This window comes from Harpia harpyja, chromosome 3 (genome assembly GCF_026419915.1).
Source record: "Harpia harpyja isolate bHarHar1 chromosome 3, bHarHar1 primary haplotype, whole genome shotgun sequence".
In the NCBI taxonomy this organism is placed as follows: domain Eukaryota; kingdom Metazoa; phylum Chordata; class Aves; order Accipitriformes; family Accipitridae; genus Harpia; species Harpia harpyja.
In genome coordinates this window covers 3,466,172-3,485,401 of record NC_068942.1, presented here as the reverse complement: position 1 = coordinate 3,485,401, position 19,230 = coordinate 3,466,172, and the positions used below count along the sequence as shown (strand labels likewise).

General features: G+C 41.0%; 1 protein-coding gene across 1 annotated transcript; it reads right to left on the bottom strand.

Moving 5' to 3' along the window:
- Positions 1-1,125: 1,125 nt before the first annotated feature.
- Positions 1,126-19,220, bottom strand: SERINC1 (serine incorporator 1). Its single transcript, XM_052781197.1, has 10 exons — positions 19,076-19,220; positions 13,114-13,275; positions 11,596-11,789; positions 7,687-7,766; positions 7,354-7,491; positions 6,221-6,390; positions 6,006-6,096; positions 4,674-4,815; positions 4,333-4,563; positions 1,126-2,750 (listed from the first exon to the last, which is right to left on the bottom strand). Exons 1-10 carry the CDS (start codon positions 19,112-19,114, stop codon positions 2,612-2,614), a joined length of 1,386 nt encoding a protein of 461 aa, XP_052637157.1. The 5' UTR covers positions 19,115-19,220; the 3' UTR covers positions 1,126-2,611.
- Positions 19,221-19,230: the final 10 nt, after the last annotated feature.

Sequence of the window (19,230 nt, the reverse complement as noted above, 5' to 3'; positions counted from 1 at the left end):
TTGTTAAGAGTTGTCCCTTATTCCCTGTGCCGGGTGGGTGTGGACCCAATGGCCTGTATTTTTCATGCCTGAGTAGCTGTGCAAGCAGGTCTGCTTCTATGCATGTTTATTGCAAACTAGTTTGGAAATAATGAAACTTGAAGGTTTATTTATAAGCCTCCAAAACAAGTGGCTAATGCAGCAAACCGTGTTTTCCTTTAATAGCACACAAGGGAATATCTTCTCCTTTGTTTTCTTACTGAAAACTGTGGCAGATGCCTGTAGCTTTCCTTCCCCTGGATGAGCTCTGCCCCTACTCAAAAGGTGCCTTTCTATTATTTACTGAAGTCTTCCCTGTTTATTCAGGTGAACATGCTGTAGCTGTAGCAGAGGGGTTACTGCCACACCAGGTGAAGGTGCAGCTGACACACTTTAAATCGTCTCACCCTGAGCTGATTCAATATAAACAAATGGTAAGGTAAACTGTAACTGAAGATAAAAGTATTCTTCCCTCTCTGCCCTCAAAGCTGTAGCTGGGGAGTTCCAAGGAGCTCCAGTGTGCAAGATGTTCCAATGATGGGACAAACTGGACTTTAGTAACTTCACACATACAGCAGGAAAAACACCTTCCACAACTCTGGCACTGCATTCAAAATCATCTTTTTTTTTTTTTTTTTTAAAGGAATAGTCTGGCCACTTGTACAAGGAGCTGAATCTGTAGACACAGCTGTCTGTTCATCTTCCCAATTCAGCAACTAGTCATTTCTTACAGGACTCGGGAACTGCTGTGTTAAAACTGGTGTTCAGGTTTCACCCAAACTTAAGCACAGGTGCAGTACAAGGTGGCAGCAGCAGTTGCTGAAGGAGGAGTGCAGTTACAAGGGCAAAGTGTGTTCATGTTTTCAGAGAGCTGGGCACAAAGGGCAGAGGGAAGAGAACTGTCCGAAAACTTCCCGCAGGGGTTACGTGCGGTCTCCCATGGAGCCAGGAACCCGCTGCCTGCCTTGCAGAGGTGCACATGCTGCAGCACCGCCCACTGCTACTTCTCAGACAGCGCCTGCTATGAAACATCCCAGGAGCAGAAAATGAGCTGCAATATCAAACCCTACACTACCCATGCTGGGCAGCAGTCTGACACACCAAAAGTCATGGCACATCTTCATCCAAATTTATTTATTAGTAAGGTAATAACATGTTCCAAATTATTACAAGCCTTTACTAATCCTTCCATTACCATCTCAAGTTTGACTGACATGTCAGGCTTCTGCAGTAAATGTCAGGGTTTAGGTGCAGAATTAAAATAAAAGCTTAGAGAATAATTAGCAACAGGATAAACACCACAGTAACAGATCAGCCTGACATCTGCTGAAGGCTCCCGGGTCACTCCCAGTCAGGCTGCTCTAGGCTCAAGTTGTAGCAAGTAACAGAGAGATATAAATAATGCAGCTTACATACTTCAATTACAAAGCAGCAAGCACAAAAGCATTTAAGATTTTGTAACTGCACAGGAACTATATGGTATTTTAATCAAACAGATTAATGTCTTGTCTCCTGCCTAGAGTTAGACTTTCTAGGCTCGAGTCCATCTCTGGCCACAGACAACAAGCAAAATACCTAATACATTAAATGATTTCAAATTTAGAGCCCCAAATATATTAAGAAACACTTTTGTGGAAGCCTCAGTTAATGCAAGCCTCCTTTAGTTACTGTAATTTTTCCTCTGCTTCTTTTTTAACCACAATACTCAAAAAATTTCCTCTAAAGGGCTTACACAGTTTTCACCACTCGGCTCCTTGCAAACTCTGTGATTGTAGCTTAGCCAAGAAAGTGGCACACAAAATGGCAATAAATTACAGCACAGCTATCCCATTTAAACTACTTTAAACAAACAAAAAAATAATAATACATAGATGTAAGTTGTAAACAGGTGCCTTAAAAACATGCTTCTGAGCATCTGGTACCAGGATGTTTCTCCCCAGGGTGTCTGTCCTCCTGTCTGCCACGGGACAACGTCAGACCCAACAGCACCAAGGAGGACGTTGGCTCCTCTGCAGCTTCAGGTGCAGGTTTCCCCATTTAACATCTGTGCTAAAGGTATTGCTGCCCTCAGTGCAGGAAAAGGGCGGGCTGCTGGTGCCAGCGTGCTGCAAGAGGTTCAGCAAACTCCAACATGCAGAGTTTTGAGTCTAACAACGCTTACTCCAGACTTAATTCGGAATCAAGGCAACAGGGATCAAAGGCAGCCCCTCCTTTGCTTGCAAAGCCTGATCTAATACTGTTTTGTTACCCTAATTAACACTTGCGCTTTCTTTCCTACAACTATTTAATGCAATTGAGGGGAAAAAACCTACTTCCAAAAGGTCTTGATCTTACATCTAATGCTCCCGAAGCTCCTATGAAAACCACCATTACAGCAATTGTCACTGAGCTCAGCTAGAAAAGTCATTTAGTGAAATGACAAGAGACATGATTTAAGGTAATCATGCAGAATAAAGCAGGGTATATACTACATGGATAGCACACGCACACATGCGCGTGCACACATGTATTTACAACTGCACTATTATCTGGAATACTGTTTGTTTCATGGACACGGTGAAGCTAACGCAGTCTCCCTAGAGCGCAGCACAGCTTAGTCAAAGTCACGGTTTGTAAGAACCAGCGGAGCAACCAGAGTCCACACGTAGAGCACGATGCCAATCCAGCTGGAAGATATCTTCACCCAGACAGATGGCCATTTGCTGGTCATTGTCTCGTAAGAAGAATCAGGACTGTTATTGAAGGAAAGAAAAAAAAAAAAAAAAAAGATAAATTTGCAATTTTTGTTTCAATATGACATACTCGTTGTAGTAAGCCACTCTTCAACAGTGTTTTCACAGTAGATCATTTTCATTTCTCCTCCACCCCTCAAAGGACATCTCTACCCTTCTTCTTCCAGGCAGTTCACACCAATCTGTACAAGAACACCATTTGTAAGTTGGTGTCACAGGAAGGTGGAAAGCAACAGCAGCCCAAAAAAATAGTAACAGAAGCTGTCAAGAAGCAGAAATAATTACGAGGAATCTCTAAGCAAATCTGTGGGAAGGCAGGAAATGGATAGCATTTATAGATGCAAATAATGCACTTCTTTACCTTGCCAAAAGACAACACCTAGAAGAATTAACAATCTTGACCCATATTGACCCAAGCAGGGCCACAAATCAAGTCCACAGCAGGACTATTAAGAATTACTTTTGAAGGAAACACCTTTCTAGTATTGCTATTTTGATACAAATTGTCCTTTAACAAATTATTAGAGACCCTAATTTGTATTTTTAAATTCTGAAGAATACCTGCTCAAGCTGTTAACAACAATTCACACACAGGAGAACTACTTTATTGTGAGGGTTTTTTCAGGGAGCAGACAACCTACTTTCCTTCCACCAGGCCCCGTCACAGACTGGCTGAGGACAGAAGGGACCTCTGAAGGTCATCTGGTCCAACGCCCCTGCTCAAGGAGGGACACCTAGAGCCAGCGAACCAGGACTATGCCCAGACGGCTTCTGAATACCTCCAAGGATGGAGACTCCACAACCTCCCTGGGCAACCTGTGCCAGTGCTCAGTCACCCTTACAATGAAAATGTGTTTCCCGATGCTCAGGAGGAACCTCCCGTGCTTCAGTTTGTGCCCATTGCCTCTGGTCCTGTCACTAGGCACCGCTGAAAGGAGCCTGGCTCCGTCCTTTTTACATCCTCCCTTCAGGTATTTATTTATATGCATTGATAAGATCCCCGAGCCTTCTCTTCTCCAGGCTGACCAGTCCCAACTCTCTCAGCCTCTCCTCACGTAACAGATGCTCCAGCCCCTTCACCATCTTTGTGGCCCTTTGCTGGACTCTCTCCAGTATGTCCATGTCTCTCCCGTACTGGGGAGCCCAGGACTGGACCCAGCACTCCAGAAGTGTCTCACCAGCGCTGAGCAGAGGGGAAGGATCACCTCTCCCTCAACCTGCTGATACAACATGTCCTATCTCTCCTTTTTCCATCTCTCTGCACCAGACATGGGCCAGGTGTTTATTTATCTTTAATTACAGAATTTAAGACTCTATCCTGCTCACTTCAGCAGGACATATTTCAGGAGTCCAGTGAATCATGACAATTATGCTAGAAAATGTGACAGGCACCTGTGAACAAGGTTGGCTACTCCAATTTTCAAATACAGTTCACTTAATACAGATCAAACAGTATACTTCCCTTAAGAAGTCCCATTCAAGACCTACATTCCTCAGGGCACACAACTTACGCCTCCTTGTCCAGCAAAAGATAGCATCTTGTGTGCTCGTTATTAGCACAATGTATCATCAAATGTAATACCTGTACCAGTTGGTAAGTGTCATCATGATATACAGCGATGCCAGGAAAAGCATGAAATGAAAGAAGGAGTAACTGTAAGTAACTCCATCCCTCTCATTATCTATGGCTCGGTGAACATCATCTCCATCATCAAGGGAGCCGTCGCTCCTGGGCATTCCATCCTCTATCAGTGTAGATTCATCACTGGTCAGCATCAGCTTGTTAACTTGGCTGTTGTTGGATGTTCGGATGCTGTATTTGACAGGAAAGGACACAGCATAGTTACCCAAATAAATACAATTTACTCTCTGACAATGAGAAGTAATACAAGTTAATAGGACATTTTTTTAAAGGAATCTTACCTTGAATAGAGAACACACAGCAAAAACAAAACCAGTCCCACAATTCCTTGTGCATCCCACCACTGAACTACCTGACCTTGGGTTGGAACGGTGGTGCTGTTGTAACCGATGATGCTCAGCAAACTTGGGTTACAGCGCCTATCTGTGGGAGAAGTTACATTAGAACTTACATAAAACAAGAACAGAACAAATATTTAATAGTACATTTCCACACTGAATGCACAGTAATAGAAAGGAACTTTGTGACTGTGACAGTCATGAAGTAAAAAAGCTTTGAATCTAATTTTAGCCTATCGAGTCTCTCTAAAGCAGGGAAGTGACAGTATGCGGCATAAAAATCTGTCTCTTTGACCAGATAAAAGGATTTTAAACTTATATAAGATATGCATCAACTGCTTTACCGTTCCACCTCATATAATAAGATGCAACAAAATAAAAATGCTCTGCATATTAAGCCTTAGAAATTCTACACTACAAAACAAGTTTGACAAGCATATACTCTATAGATGGGGTACCAGCGTCATCCCAGAGTTGGAAAAGAATGTTACAAAGTCACTTTCATATTATCAATGGTTCCCAACCCACGGCATCCACTGGTAACAAAGATGAAACAGCTGAAAGTAGTAGACAATCTTACTTCCCCATAATTCCATAATTACTGCAGCAATTAAATATGACTCATACATATGCTGTTACACAGAAGCACAGAAGATTGTCCATGATTAAGATTAAAAAGCCAGAGACCCAATTAAAAACACCAAAAATCAATATTTGACCGTTTATTTCAATCATGAGAATTTCTGAATTTTTTTTTTTTTTTTTAAAGAGATGCTCAGCTGTTTCCAGACACAAAAAACATTGAATACATTTATTAATACATTTTTTTTAAATCCTCACTTTGGAAAAATATAATCAGTAGCACCTCAGTCACCAGGTAAGAAACTTGAAACTTGGTAGGGAGATGAACCTTCCAGACACCTTGGAAGAGTTGTGGTAATATGCAAAATCTAAGCTTTAGAATACTGGAATCCTGCCAATAATAGGTAGAAATTCTTCCATACGATAAATGGAATAAAAATAATAGAATAAAATAGGAATAAAATATAATGGAATAAAAGAGGAAATGAAAAACACGTTATCTTTGGAAGAACTATTTCTTTGGTATTATTACAGAAAGTTGGGGTGGGGGGAAGAGAACACAAACTAACGAGTCCTGCCTCTAACTTGCATGCATTATAGCACCCCATTCTAATACTGCCTTGCAAAAAGGTGAAGATAGAATTTACTGCTGAACTGGCTACCCAAAAAGCCATATATTGCTACTACACTTACCTGGTTCATTGGTCATAGCTGACCAAGTCAAATACATTGTATAAACTGTGATCACAGAAGACTGCAGCAAACCAGATCTTGGCTGAGATTCCTATACAAAGTAGTCATAAAACAGCAAAGTTAGGCAAGTAAAAGTCTTGGGCACAATTATATTATAGGTTTCTGGGACTTATAACACAAGAAAACCCTAAAAGGTAATAGAATTAAAACTATACCTGAATCTTCGGCAGAATTGACATTATGGAAGCAGCAATACACAGCAGCATGTTAACACTGATGAATGTCTTGTTTTCAGAACAACCTTCTGGATGAGTGTAATAAACATAAAACAAGACAATAGCTACTAGAGACAGTAGATAATTGACAGCTGTAGCTGACAGCAGAGCTGTGAAAAGAGACAAAAACAGAGTTAAACCGGTTAACAATGGAGAGAATTAAAATTGAAGTAATATTGCATGATTATCAGGTTTTGGATGCAGTATACAATGACCATTTGAGAGCAGCTCTGGGCACTGAAATGTAAAGGAAGAAAGTTCTCAATACTCTGAGGTGTTAAAAAGAAAGAACACAATAAATGGGAAGCCTGAAGCCATACTTGATTCTCCAGTCCTCCCACAGCAACCAAGACGACCAAGTATGAAGGTATACAGTTATACTACATACACTTTGGCTAAAAGCTTAAAAAAGAAACTGAAGAACTACTCCAACAGAAGGAAAAACAAAATCTCATTTCCAAATTCCATCTTATTAAAAACATTGAAGAGTGAATTGCCATTGCACGAAGACAGGCCGTGCTGTCTTTTGAAACGCTTAAAATATCGCATCTGAAATGCTTTATTGAAATTAGCATATCATTTCTCCAGTGTGATGACTTGTACTCTCCTTCACTATCTTGGCCTTTCACTCACCATATACTTTCAAAGAATGACCAACCGGCCGACAGAAAGAAAACAATTATTTGGGAGGCTTATGCTCAATATGAAGCAGTAACAGGCTAGTCAGTTTTTAGTCGGTGCTAAGGTGTAACAAAACCTGTGGATGAAAAAAAAAAAACCAACCCAAAATCCTACAATTGCCACTTCTCTGCTATCATAAACTGATGCCCTGCTCCCAGGGATTAGATCTTATTACTCAGAGGCTGCTGCTCCCCTCCCTGCCCCCCTCCCCTTGTTTAACTTGACATCAAAAGGACAGCAAGACAACGGAGCTGAACTACACCATCTGAGAAAATGATACTCATGCACCAAGCAGCCCTTCTGCACTATGGTAAAATGCACTACTCAGTGAATAACTTATTTAACATAATGCACAATGAAATTGAAAACTTGATTGTAGTACAGTCCTTTACCTGCATACCAGCACCTTGAGTTTCCTTCCTCCATTTTTTCAACCCAAGATTCATTCCAGGAGTGAGCAAAGTCAATAAGCAAGACCAGCTGAATAAGAATAAAGCAGAATGCTCCAGCCATACCTACATAAAACCACACTAAAAGAGAAATAAAACAAAACTAGTTCAGAACCATAGATAGTTTACCACCCTGTCTTAATGTCCCTAGACACAGAAAAGTGCTATAGTTACACGGTTACAATTAAAACTGTAAGACAACAGCATGCACTTAAGTTTTGTTTTAAAACCAGTTATGATTGTACCATGATACAGTGGAAGACAATATTCCCTTACCAGTTGTAAATGGTCCCTCTGGTATGAAGAAAGCTCCAACACTAATTGCGAGTGCTGTTGCAAATTTAAAGAACCAGAATCTAAAGGGAAATTAAAAAAAAAAAAAAAAAAAAAAAAAAAAGAAAGGTCAGGCAACTGCTGAAGTCTGATCTAATTCACAGAACTTGAAAGTACACAAAATGCACATCCTTAAGAGTTGTTTTTTTAATTCACTCAACTCACTTCTTTTTAAGTAGGATAAAAATCTTACCTTATCTGCCCAAGATTTTTGTTCTCCAGAAAATTATGCTTAAACTGTGCTAGACTGACACATAGTTCGACGCATTTCCTGGAGATAGCTCACTTGTGTTACAAATGAAGCCAGGGTAGAATATAATTGAGTTGCGGGGTTTTTTTTGTTTTTGTTTTTTAAGAAGGTTTTTAACTAGAGCAGTGAGATTATTGAACTGCCTGCATATCAGAAAAAATGGTTTAAAAAAATCCCTACCCATTTTTAGTACCAAAACCAAAAAGGTAGAAGATCTGGTTGGTGCCTTCAATGACAGAAAACATTATGCTGGAGTTCCCTACCAATCTTGATTCTCTTCCTACAAGAGAGAGATGTACAAAAGCCTAGATTCTTCCCACCTAACTTCAGACTCTTTAGGCCTACATCTGATGAGGATTAATCACAACAACAAAAGCCAAGGATTTATCCTTCACAGAAAGGACACAATCAAATTCTAAGTTCCTGTTCCAGTTCAGTAACACTCTTGGGTTTTTTCCAGTAAGAGATACACACTTATGGACAAACAAAACAGATCACACGTTTCCTAAAAAGCAGACAAGGAAATATCTTCCACGAAAGATTCCCCAAACCCACCTCAAATACAGACTGTGTACAAATATACCCTGCATAGGGAACTTCACATCAAGAAGTTATGCCAACAAAACTGTAAGAAGGTGAAGACTATTTTTTCTGATCACAGTGACAGGCAGCTCCAAATATAGGCACAGTACCATCTACATGTACTTCAAAACTGAATATAGCACAAAAGCATGTACCACAGCCCCGTGATGTCAAATACTTGCACGGTTTTCAAGTTTTATATCCCTTCCCATTTCTTTCCCATACTTTGAACAAGCTTAATCTCTCCTTCTGGCTGTTACACTCAGGTGATGGTGACCAGAGGAATGAATTCCAGTTCTGTGGAGAAGAACTGTGTCAGATGACACAAGTGCAGAATATGGGAAAAATGGTCTAATTCACTGGGATATAGCGAAGTGACTAAACACACTTTGAAAGCTGAATTAACTTACAACATTTACGGTGTAATACATACCCCACTAAAACTAGTTTTTGAATCCACATGTGGAATTTTATATTTTTTTAATCAATGTCATTCTCAATTATAGAAATAAGAACAGATTCAAGTTTGTATAAATTTCATCTCTAATTCCAGACTTTTTAAGGGATCTTAACGCTCTACCCATATAATGTGCGTGACAGCCGAAAACAATACTGATCTGAAATAACACCTACAGTTGCTATGCATTCTGTGCAAGCCACCAGCAATCCTGTGAATGTAAGTGATTTTTTTCTATTATTATTAACCTGAGGCAAGGAACCATTCTGAGTGCTGTTACAAAAGCAAAGAAGGTGAACATTGGCACTACACCACATTACTGGGCTTAATTTGCATGCAAGTATGAAAAAGTTAGTACACATACATGGCAAAACCTAATATTCTTAATATTTCAAACCACTGACAGGAAGATTACATTGCAAAGTATTACTGAGGATACATACAATTTCAAAAACCAAAAGCCATGGTTTTCATAAAGCTACCTGTAATGCATACTACTGAAGCAACTACTTATTACAGAAGTGTTGGAAGTAACATTATTAAATATTTTACCACTAACAGTTAACAACTATCATCTTTCCTTTTATACTAGTGCTGACACTAGATTGGCTAAGAAGAGTAAACTGCTATGGGTTGCATAAATAGTGACAAAATTTGTACTGGAGAGCACAACTCCAGATAAGGGTATCAAGAAGATCCCAAACACTTAAGGGGCGGTTTTAGGTAAAAAGACTCTACATCATATAAAAGGTGTCTTTTATTGTAACAAAAAAATCACCCCACAAAGCATTGGTATAGAACGTACCTCAACCATTTTCTTCTTGCTTGTAACAAGTATGCTCTCCTGAACAAAGCAGGGCGGAGCGAAAGGCTGAACTGAGTTACTGCTGCTAATGCATCCTAATACTGTAGCCAGCCTCTTTTTCTTTAGACCGAAACAAACAAAAGTAATCAACAAAGCAATATTCTGCTCAGTCTTAATTATTTTCTTTTCTCCTTGTCCTGGTTTCAGCTGAGATGGAGTTAATTTTCTTTCTAGTAGCTGGTACAATGTTATGTTTTGGATTTAGGATGAGGATAATGTTGATAACACACTGATGTTTTCAGTTGTTGCTAAGTAGTGTTTAGACTAAGTCAAGGGTTTTTCAGCTTCTCATGCCCAGCCAGCAAGAAGGCTGGAGGGGCACAAGAAGCTGGGAGGGGACACAGCCAGGACAGCTGACCCAAACTGGCCAAAGGGGTATTCCAGGCCATGTGACATCATACCCAGTATATAAACTGGGGGGGAGTTGGCCAGGGCGGCAGATCACTGCTCAGGAACTAACTGGGTATCAGTTGGCGAGTGGTGAGCAATTGCGTTGTGCATCACTTGTTTTGTCTATTCCAATCCTTTTTTTATTACTGTCATTTTATTATTGTTACTATTATCATTATTAGTTTCTTCCTTTCTGTTCTATTAAACTGTTCTTATCTCAACCCACGAGTTTTACTTTTTTTTTTTCACTGATTCTCTCCCCCATCGTACTGATTGCAGGGGGAAGTGAGTGGGCAGCTGCATGGTGCTTAGTTGCTGGCTGGGGTTAAACGATGACACCCCTACAGAAATCATTTGAAGTTTTTTCTCAGTTTACGCTAGACATGTTTAATGTTATTATACTGAATATAAAATTACTTCTTCATTTTTACGGTTTAGCTGTTCATAGCTTCCATTAAATACAATCATCTTGAAAAGTAGTAGTCTAAGCAATCAGTGTGACCAGCAAGACTAGGCACCATAAATGGTTTTATGCTTTTTAGTGCCATCCCCTATTACAAATATTTACATCTCCTTGGTTCAAGAAGCTACATTACACATAGGCTGAGCCTGGATGAAAACTACCAGTTGTGCCAACCTGCAAGCTGAAATTTCACTATTATCTTCCATCTGATAAACCTAACTATAATGAAATACCGAAGAAAAATTTACTGGGAAGCTCAGAAACTAAATACATAACTCACTCTTCTTTATGCAGAGGGGAGACTGAAGAAAACATAGCAGAGGGGGAAGAGATATGTTATGTATCTATATCAATATATAGATAACTGTTATAATCTTTAAAATAAAACTGTTCAGAAAAGAGCAAACCCTTACAAACATCAAAGTTAAGAAGAATATAATTCCTAGAGGACAGATGAGGCTTTTTAATATTTCTCTTTGTTGAAAAAAAAATCTCAGTGGAGTGAAACTTAGTACCATTATTCATCTCTGAATTTTGTCGTCTTTGGACAAAAGCAGAACCTCTAATCTTGGGAAACCTCTGGAGAGGTTATGCATTGCCATAGTTCAGGCTCTGAAAAGTGACAGCCATGTGTATCTTTTCCTCTTACAAAAATTAATCTGCCATGTCTAAGAACTCTAATAGCTTTGAATGCCCTCTACTGCAACAACGCTCCTCTAGCTACTATGAAATTGTTTGTGGAACAGTAAATTTGACCAGCATGCTCAGCCACAGGCTTTATTTTCACAGTAGCTGTATCTCATATGCAGACACCACCCATCTCTGTTCTCGTTTCTGTATCTTACCCATTGTGCACCGCTGCTCTTGGGTCATTGCTGCTCTTCACTTTGATCATCAATAAGGAGAAGAGAAGGAAGAACATTGCCATACCAAAGCACACACGGTACACAGCTTTGTAACCAACTAGTACATCACAATTCACGTGGCCATGCACACCAGGAATAGTTGTTCCCATTCCTCCATCACAAAATCCAGGAATCTGTGATAAATACAAGGGATACTTCAGTGATCTGTAAAAGGCCTCCTGTGAGTAAATATGTATTAGCTATTTATTAATATACAACTCATTAATATTGTAATGTTATGCAACTATTAACATTGCTAGAATATATGATACTGAATGGCTGTATTGTTAGTTATAGTCCAAGCAGAATATTAAACACACTCAAGGAAAAAAAATCCCACATAGGCAAATTCTAAACAAAACCAAAAAAAAAAAATCTTATTAACAGTGGTGGGTTGTTGTTTTGTTGGGGTTTTTTTGTTGTTGTTAGGAATTTCAGAACTTCTCAAAGAAATGCAATTTTCACTTGCTGATCTGAATCAGGAGATAAATAAAAAATAATGGGATTTGGTACATTTGACTTGACAGTTACTATCAAGTTCATGACATAGCTAGGAGAAGGCAGCCTGCTTACATCTCTTTAAAACAGAAACAGCCTCCCCCAAAAAAGTAACATCACAATCAATTACAACTCTCTGTAACTTCCATATGAAACAGCTGAGAATATCCTTTCCAGTTACTACCAGGACATGAGCAACACCTTTCTGAAGTCAAATCATACTCCAGAAGGCTGTAATTTTCTTTCCTAGGTGACTAACATGGCTCTCACTGAAGCTCTAATGTGGTTACCATACCACACTGAAATAAACATCTACAGATGAATGAATCATTTGGGGGGGGGGGGGGGGAGAAAATCAAAAGCATGCCTAACAGAAGTTACTATCTACTGAAAAAAACAAAAAAGATTAAAGATAGCACAACAAAGACTAACAGAACCAAACCACATGCAAACCGAGTTCAGTGAATCTATAAGCTCTTCTATAACTCAAATTATTACTCCATAATTTTACATAGACTACCGTATCTTCATAACTAATAAACTGTAAAATCATACAATTAATAAACTGAATGGAATTTTAACTAGCACAATGAAACTAGAAGTCACCTTAGATTGTGGTTATTTTTCACTCTTTTATTAACAACAATCAAAATCAATCAAGTGCCACAAATACAAGTATCTCAATGATATATAATTTATAACTCCATATACATACATTATATTTTCTGCTCTGACCTATTAAAGAAGAGGCACAACTTTATTTCTAAATAGTGCTTTTCATCTATGCAGTGATTGTCCCAGGAGTTCTTTGTTTATTTGATCTACAGTCAAATTAATGGTGACTGCACAGGTGGCAGCACAATTACAAATTTCCACATAAACCCCATGCTTTCAAGATGTCATTTACAATTTTATGTGACATTTGTTCTACCAAACATGTTAGCAAAGAAGTAACCTGACCTTCTTCAGCTGCTCTTCCATGCCTGGTATTAACATCACACAGGCAACACTCACGCCAAGAAGTAAAAAGAATGCATAAATCAGGCGAGTTATGGTGGAGTTGTTTCCACTGGGGCAGCATCGGCAGAGCAGGCACGGGGCACTTCCACATAAGCATGGTACCTGACAGAGAGACAGAAAATGAAGCAGATTCTTTAAAAAGTTTTGCATTGCTAGATTTCAGTATTTAATCAGGCTGTGTAGATCATCAGAAGTTATGATGGAAAATGACTCATCCTATGCATCCCATCACTAGTGTAAACTAAGCCACTGCAACATGTTACAGAGCCCTCTAACAATCTTAGCAGCGTTTCCTAATGCACCACTGTACAGTGAAATTAGTGCTATGTCAAAAGTAATCATTTCTCCATTCAGAGGAAATAAAGACTGGATTCAGGCTCATTTGTTCTCTTGAATTTCATTTAATTTCAGCTAAATGAGATGCAAGGATTGCTTTTAGTTAACAACTACATCCTCCCTTCCACAGCTGCAGAGATTAAACAAATATACCACAGAAAAAAAAAATATGAGCACAACTGCCATCTAGGTACACTTTCAGCATCTGGCACAGTTGGGCCACAATCCTCACTGGGGCCATGAACATTACTGGAGCACAAACAATAGGTAAAATAGCCTAAAGCTTAGGTTGCAAATTATTGCATATTTAGCAGCTACTCACATATCACATAATTCTGTTAGCTGGCAAAGACAACTTATGCAATGTAAAAGTTACAAATCTCAAGAACAAAGCAAACACACAGTACACATATTATCATTGCTACCAAATATCAACAGTAAAAGTGAATAGGAATGCTGTACAGTTGTAGTACTACAAGGGAAGAAAAGACAAAGTTTACCTGTATGTAATTCTTAAACAGAAAATTGTGGGAAGAAGGAAAGGGAGCAGATAGTGCTATTTCACCGAAGGAGGGGGGGTGCGGACACGACAAGCAGGAAACTTACTTCACCCCTTCGCAATTTTCTGCCACTTGCCAAGTGACAACAACTCAGGAAGCAAAAGAAGGGCAAAGTTCCACATGTAAACATAAGCCAAAACAGGAAAGGTACAATCAAAATGTTTTGGGTTGTTGTTTTGTTGTTTGTTTTTTTTTTTTAATTTACAAATAAAGTACTCTGCCTAGAAGACATGGGAAATCTCAGTGAGCAGTGAACAGCTAGGTTTTGGAGGCCACATATTTTTCAGCTAAAGTAAAGTTACCAAGCGAGCGCTGCCCTATCTGAGCTACAACAGACCACGCAACCTCTGACAAAGATACTGAATGGCAGCAAAACCCAGATTCTCCTCCAGCACCCACACAGGGACACTTCCACCATGTGACAAAAGCCACAGGCGTTAATTACCGCAGGAAAGACACCCAGTTAGTCACATAAGAACATGACTAGTTACATGGCCACATGACCAGTGCATGTCAATCATCCAGTAGGACTGGCATGTGTCAAAGAGAGTTGTTAAAAGTGTAGTCATATGACAAACTAAAATGCCACCAGTCTGCCACTACCAGGAAGACCCCAGGGCTTGGAGGGAAGAGCAGACAGACTGCCACAACACTCTCGGCAGCCTCCTGAGAAGCCCTCAGGAAAAGGCTCAGATTATCTGTTCTTACAGGTTCAGCCAGACCCACACACTGGACCCACAAACTGGGTCTTTTAAATAATTTCCTCGTGTTCTTTTTGTACTTGTGTTCCTTTCCGACGATGGAGAAGCCAAGAATTTTCACTCTATGCTACAGTAAAAGATATTATATTGCCCTTTTTAACTTCCTCCTCCACTCAGTATCATTACAGCACAAGGAGTGTGAAGGTGTTGATTCCCTGAGAGGTTTCATCTCGATATAAGAAGAAATTTTTTACAGTGAAAACAATCACTCACTGCAACAACCTCCCCAAGGGCATGGTAGAGTCCCCATCACTAGAGGTTTTTAAGACATGACTGGACAGGGTGCTAGATCATCTCATCTAGGCTCCCTTTCCCACGAAAGGTCGGGCCAGATGATTGTTCGAGGCTGTTCTATGACTGCAAGCAACTACATTAGGGGCATCTACGCTTAGTAAGCAGGAAATGTATGGCAAATATTGGCTTAGGATGCATCAGGATTTTATAGTACTAATGCATTACGTTATTTCCTCCACACATACAAATAACCCTTCTAGTGAAGAATATTTCTATTCTCTGTTCAAAAACATTACTTTCTTGAACTAATTCTGTCTGCATTAATATTTTTAAAGATACAGTTGAATAAAAGGTTGAATTTGGCAGAGTAGAATATAAGCCTAGGCTCATCTGCTGCAGCAAATTTGGTGCAAGGACTGTCTGGCACAAAAGTAACTTCTCTGGAGAATCTCAGCGCTAAATTGTTTGTTAAATACCTAAGTAATTCAAGCAGCCTCCTCCTGAGTGCATCAAGGAGAACACAGGAATGCATGTTTCTAGAGACAGGGGAAGCTTGCAGTGGCTGAAATAAAGATGACTGTCTTCCCCCCACTGGGAAACAATGTGCCTCAAACGAGGCAACATACCTCCTTTAAGTGTCTGAGCTCCAACACTAGCTTTTAAAACGTTTTGTCCCCAAAGGGCTCATCCTTACAAGCTGTGCTCACGCACATCTCTGAACAAGAGACCTATTGATAGTTAATACTATTTATACAAGTCGGCCATTTCTACAAGGAATCACACTACAGTCTAAGTCCCTCTTTCTTTTAGCAAGACAGAATAAAATATATACCATTCCAATAAAATATTATTATTGTACTACAGGCAAAAACACTTCTAACAAGTAACAGACTTCAAAAAGAACAGAGAGCAAAGAACATCTGGCCCATGGAATTGAGTTTACCAGCAGAGGAGACAAGGACAGTTTGTGTCACTTTCTTCCTAAATTCAGAACTCGCCTCCTACAAAAAAAATACTACAGGGCAAACAGTAAGATACTACTACACAGATCAAAGCTTAACATTAACTCGCCAGGGGAAGCCCAGCTTAGAGATGCAGACAAAGAGTTACCCTGCAATGAGTTTTGAGCTTGCTTTCTTAAGGAAGCTCGGACAACAGTCACTAAGTCACAACTGCATAAACCTATTGCCATTCAGGAACTTTTGGACCTACCAGCCAGCTCACATCCCTGCACATTTTTGAGAAAAATGAACAGCTCAGTGTTCACTGAGGCAAAATAAGAAAAGATGACCCACACACCTATTCTGGGAGCAGCCAGCTGGGCAGACAAGTTAATTCACGCCTGCTAAACCAGTCACTTCATTCTCTAGGGCAGTGGAAATTGCAGGAGGAACACATAAAAGGATGAGTATTGCAGGAGAGAGGATGGGAGAGAAAACCCCACAAAACCACTGAAAGTCAAGTGTTACTGCCCCTGATGCACACAGAACAAGGTTTTAGTATCAAATGTAATCTTCTTACTGGGGTAATGACTAAATAATTACATACTAAATTAAGTATTTGCAAAAACACTAAGCCCCCCGCTGGGCCTAGTCAGGTTTTAGCTACATCATCCCTACTAATATGCTTAAAGGAACCGATTCAATCAAGATCTTTGCCTTGATAGAGAGTATTAAAGTGAGCAAAACAGCAGCTGAGCTATTTCAGAGAACAATGCAGTAGAGGCAAGACCCAGCAGAGTGAAAATGGCACTGCCTGACCAATCTAGGTCGTCAGGATCAGAAGACTTTTGGTGAGATGACAGTGCTCTTAAGGCCTTCCTCCCCACCCCACCTCCCTCTCCAACAGGCTCATCTTTGCTCTTAAAAACGCTAAACAGAAACACTGCCTGATCAGCGTACAGTAGGGCAGAGCTACAACCAGCAAGTAACACCACACAAAAAATCCAGATGAAATAAAAGTACGAGGCCAGATGCTGAGGTCATTTACCCAGAGCAGCTCTGCATGGCACAACACACGGCCTTGCAGAGAAGCTACACAGCTAAAGCAACGCCTGCAGCAGCATCTTCCCCGAAAAAAGAGGATTATGTTTCCTGGCCATGGCACAGTCTGTGCTAGCACGAACTCCCCTACATCTGGCCCCCCTGCTACCTCACCCTCACAGTTTGTTTCTCTTTTAGAGCCACAAACGGTGTTTATACTGACATATCCTTAGAGACCAGCACAGACAGATTTCTCCTATAGGAACTGCTGTATAGGCTTTAAGTGCTGATTAGCTGTGGTTTTAAATCTGGAAAGAAAATCAACACTTTAAAGCCATCAGGGGAAAAAAAAAATACAAAAAAACTGATTTGTTGGGGCACTTTAAAGGAAGGGATGGGGGTTAGTTACCCACAGTAAATCTGGCTTAATCATGATTACATGCTCATGTAAATCATTTTGTCTAAAAGACCATTAGCTCAATTTCTCTGTACAGAAACAAACACTCAAAACCAAGAGCAAGTATACAGGGATTCTTCATGCACTACAAACACCAGTCAGTCATCAGAAAGGCTGTTTATGCACTTGAAAACGCAGTACATATTAACTCAAGTATTTGAATTAAAACCTATAGTTATACTGTCGCTTAGTATTTGACAATAATTTAAAATGTTAATGTTAACTATATTCACCTAGTAATTAAAGCCTAACTGGCTAATCCATTAAGTAGTGTTTAAAATGTTAATTAAAGCAAAATGAACACTGACAGTACTTTGTTAACAGCATACTACCAGTGTTCTAGTCACTTATTTACATGCGTATCTGCCTGGAAGCTTAGCTCACACAAATTTACCAATTCTAGGATCACTTCCTAGAATTTGTACAGGAGATTAAGACTTAAGTATCATCTCTCTAATTAAATATCACTCTGTACTGGGGGAACCAAAGTCCATATATTTTGATAGCACAAGAAATAGGGGCTTAAATCAATACGAGGTTTTGTTAGACCACCAAGTCGTGTGTATGAACTGCTTAAATATACGTAATTTCATTTAATCGAAGTATGGTACAATATTTTTGGTATGGAAAATTCAGGTTTTCACAATCCCATTGACATTTTTAAGCCAAATGTCTCAAGATTCACAATCCACCTGACTGCGTCTATTTGCATGGGGACTAAGCTTGGAAAGACATATCGCCACTTCAGAATAAAACAATGCCTGAACCACGGACTGCCATGCAGGATCTCTACCAACTTCTCTGCGTAGTGCCAACAGTTTTGAAACCATCTCAAACTCCTCTTTCCCACTAAGGAAAAAAAACACCTGACGATGCTCAGCATGGTGGTGACGCACTGCCACAGGCTACCCTGCGGTGGGAAAACGATGGCTCGATAAGACAAAGATGCTACAAAGGGCGGAGCTGCTCAAGACAAAGCCGTAAGAAAGAGGAGTTAAATACAATCATTGGGATCAGGGAAACACGCGAGGTTTGTTTCCCCCCCCCCCCCCGAAAGAAACGCCGAACTTCAAAGCATTTAATTAGATTTTGACTCCTTTACAGACTCGGGGAGGGAGAATTTCGGCGGAGACAGCGTCACCTCCCACACGAGAACGCGGGTTCAGCGGCGGCCAAGCAGCGCGACGGGCCGCCCTGCCTGAATGAGCACGAAGCTCCCCAGGGATCCGCTGGGGAGCCCCGGAGAAGCCCGAGAAGGGCGGGGGACGGGGGGACGACCGCGGCGGGGGAGCGCCCCAGGGCCTTCCTCCTCCTCCTCCTCCTCCTCCTCCTCCTCCTCCTCCTCCTTCGGCCCGCCGGGGAGAGAGCCCTGCCCCGCAGGACCGGCGGCCCACTCGGGGAGGGGGCCTGCAGCCCGCCCGCGCTGGAGGAGGCGGGAAGGCAGCGCCACAGACGCCCCCCGGCAGACAAAAGGGCCCGGGGAGGCGACGGGCGGGGCCCGGGGCGGGGGCCCAGTCAGCGGCCTGCGACGGGCAAGGAGGGTCAGGGAACCGCCGGCCGTCCCCACCTTACCCAGCTCGCCATGGAGCAGAGGCCCAGGACGCTGCCCATGGTCCGCGGCGGGCTCCGGCTCCTCAAGATGGAAGCGCGGCGGCGGCAGCGGGCTCTCGGCGGGGTTGTTTACTGCTCCCGCCGCCGCTTCCGGCTTGCTCTGACGGCAGCGGGCG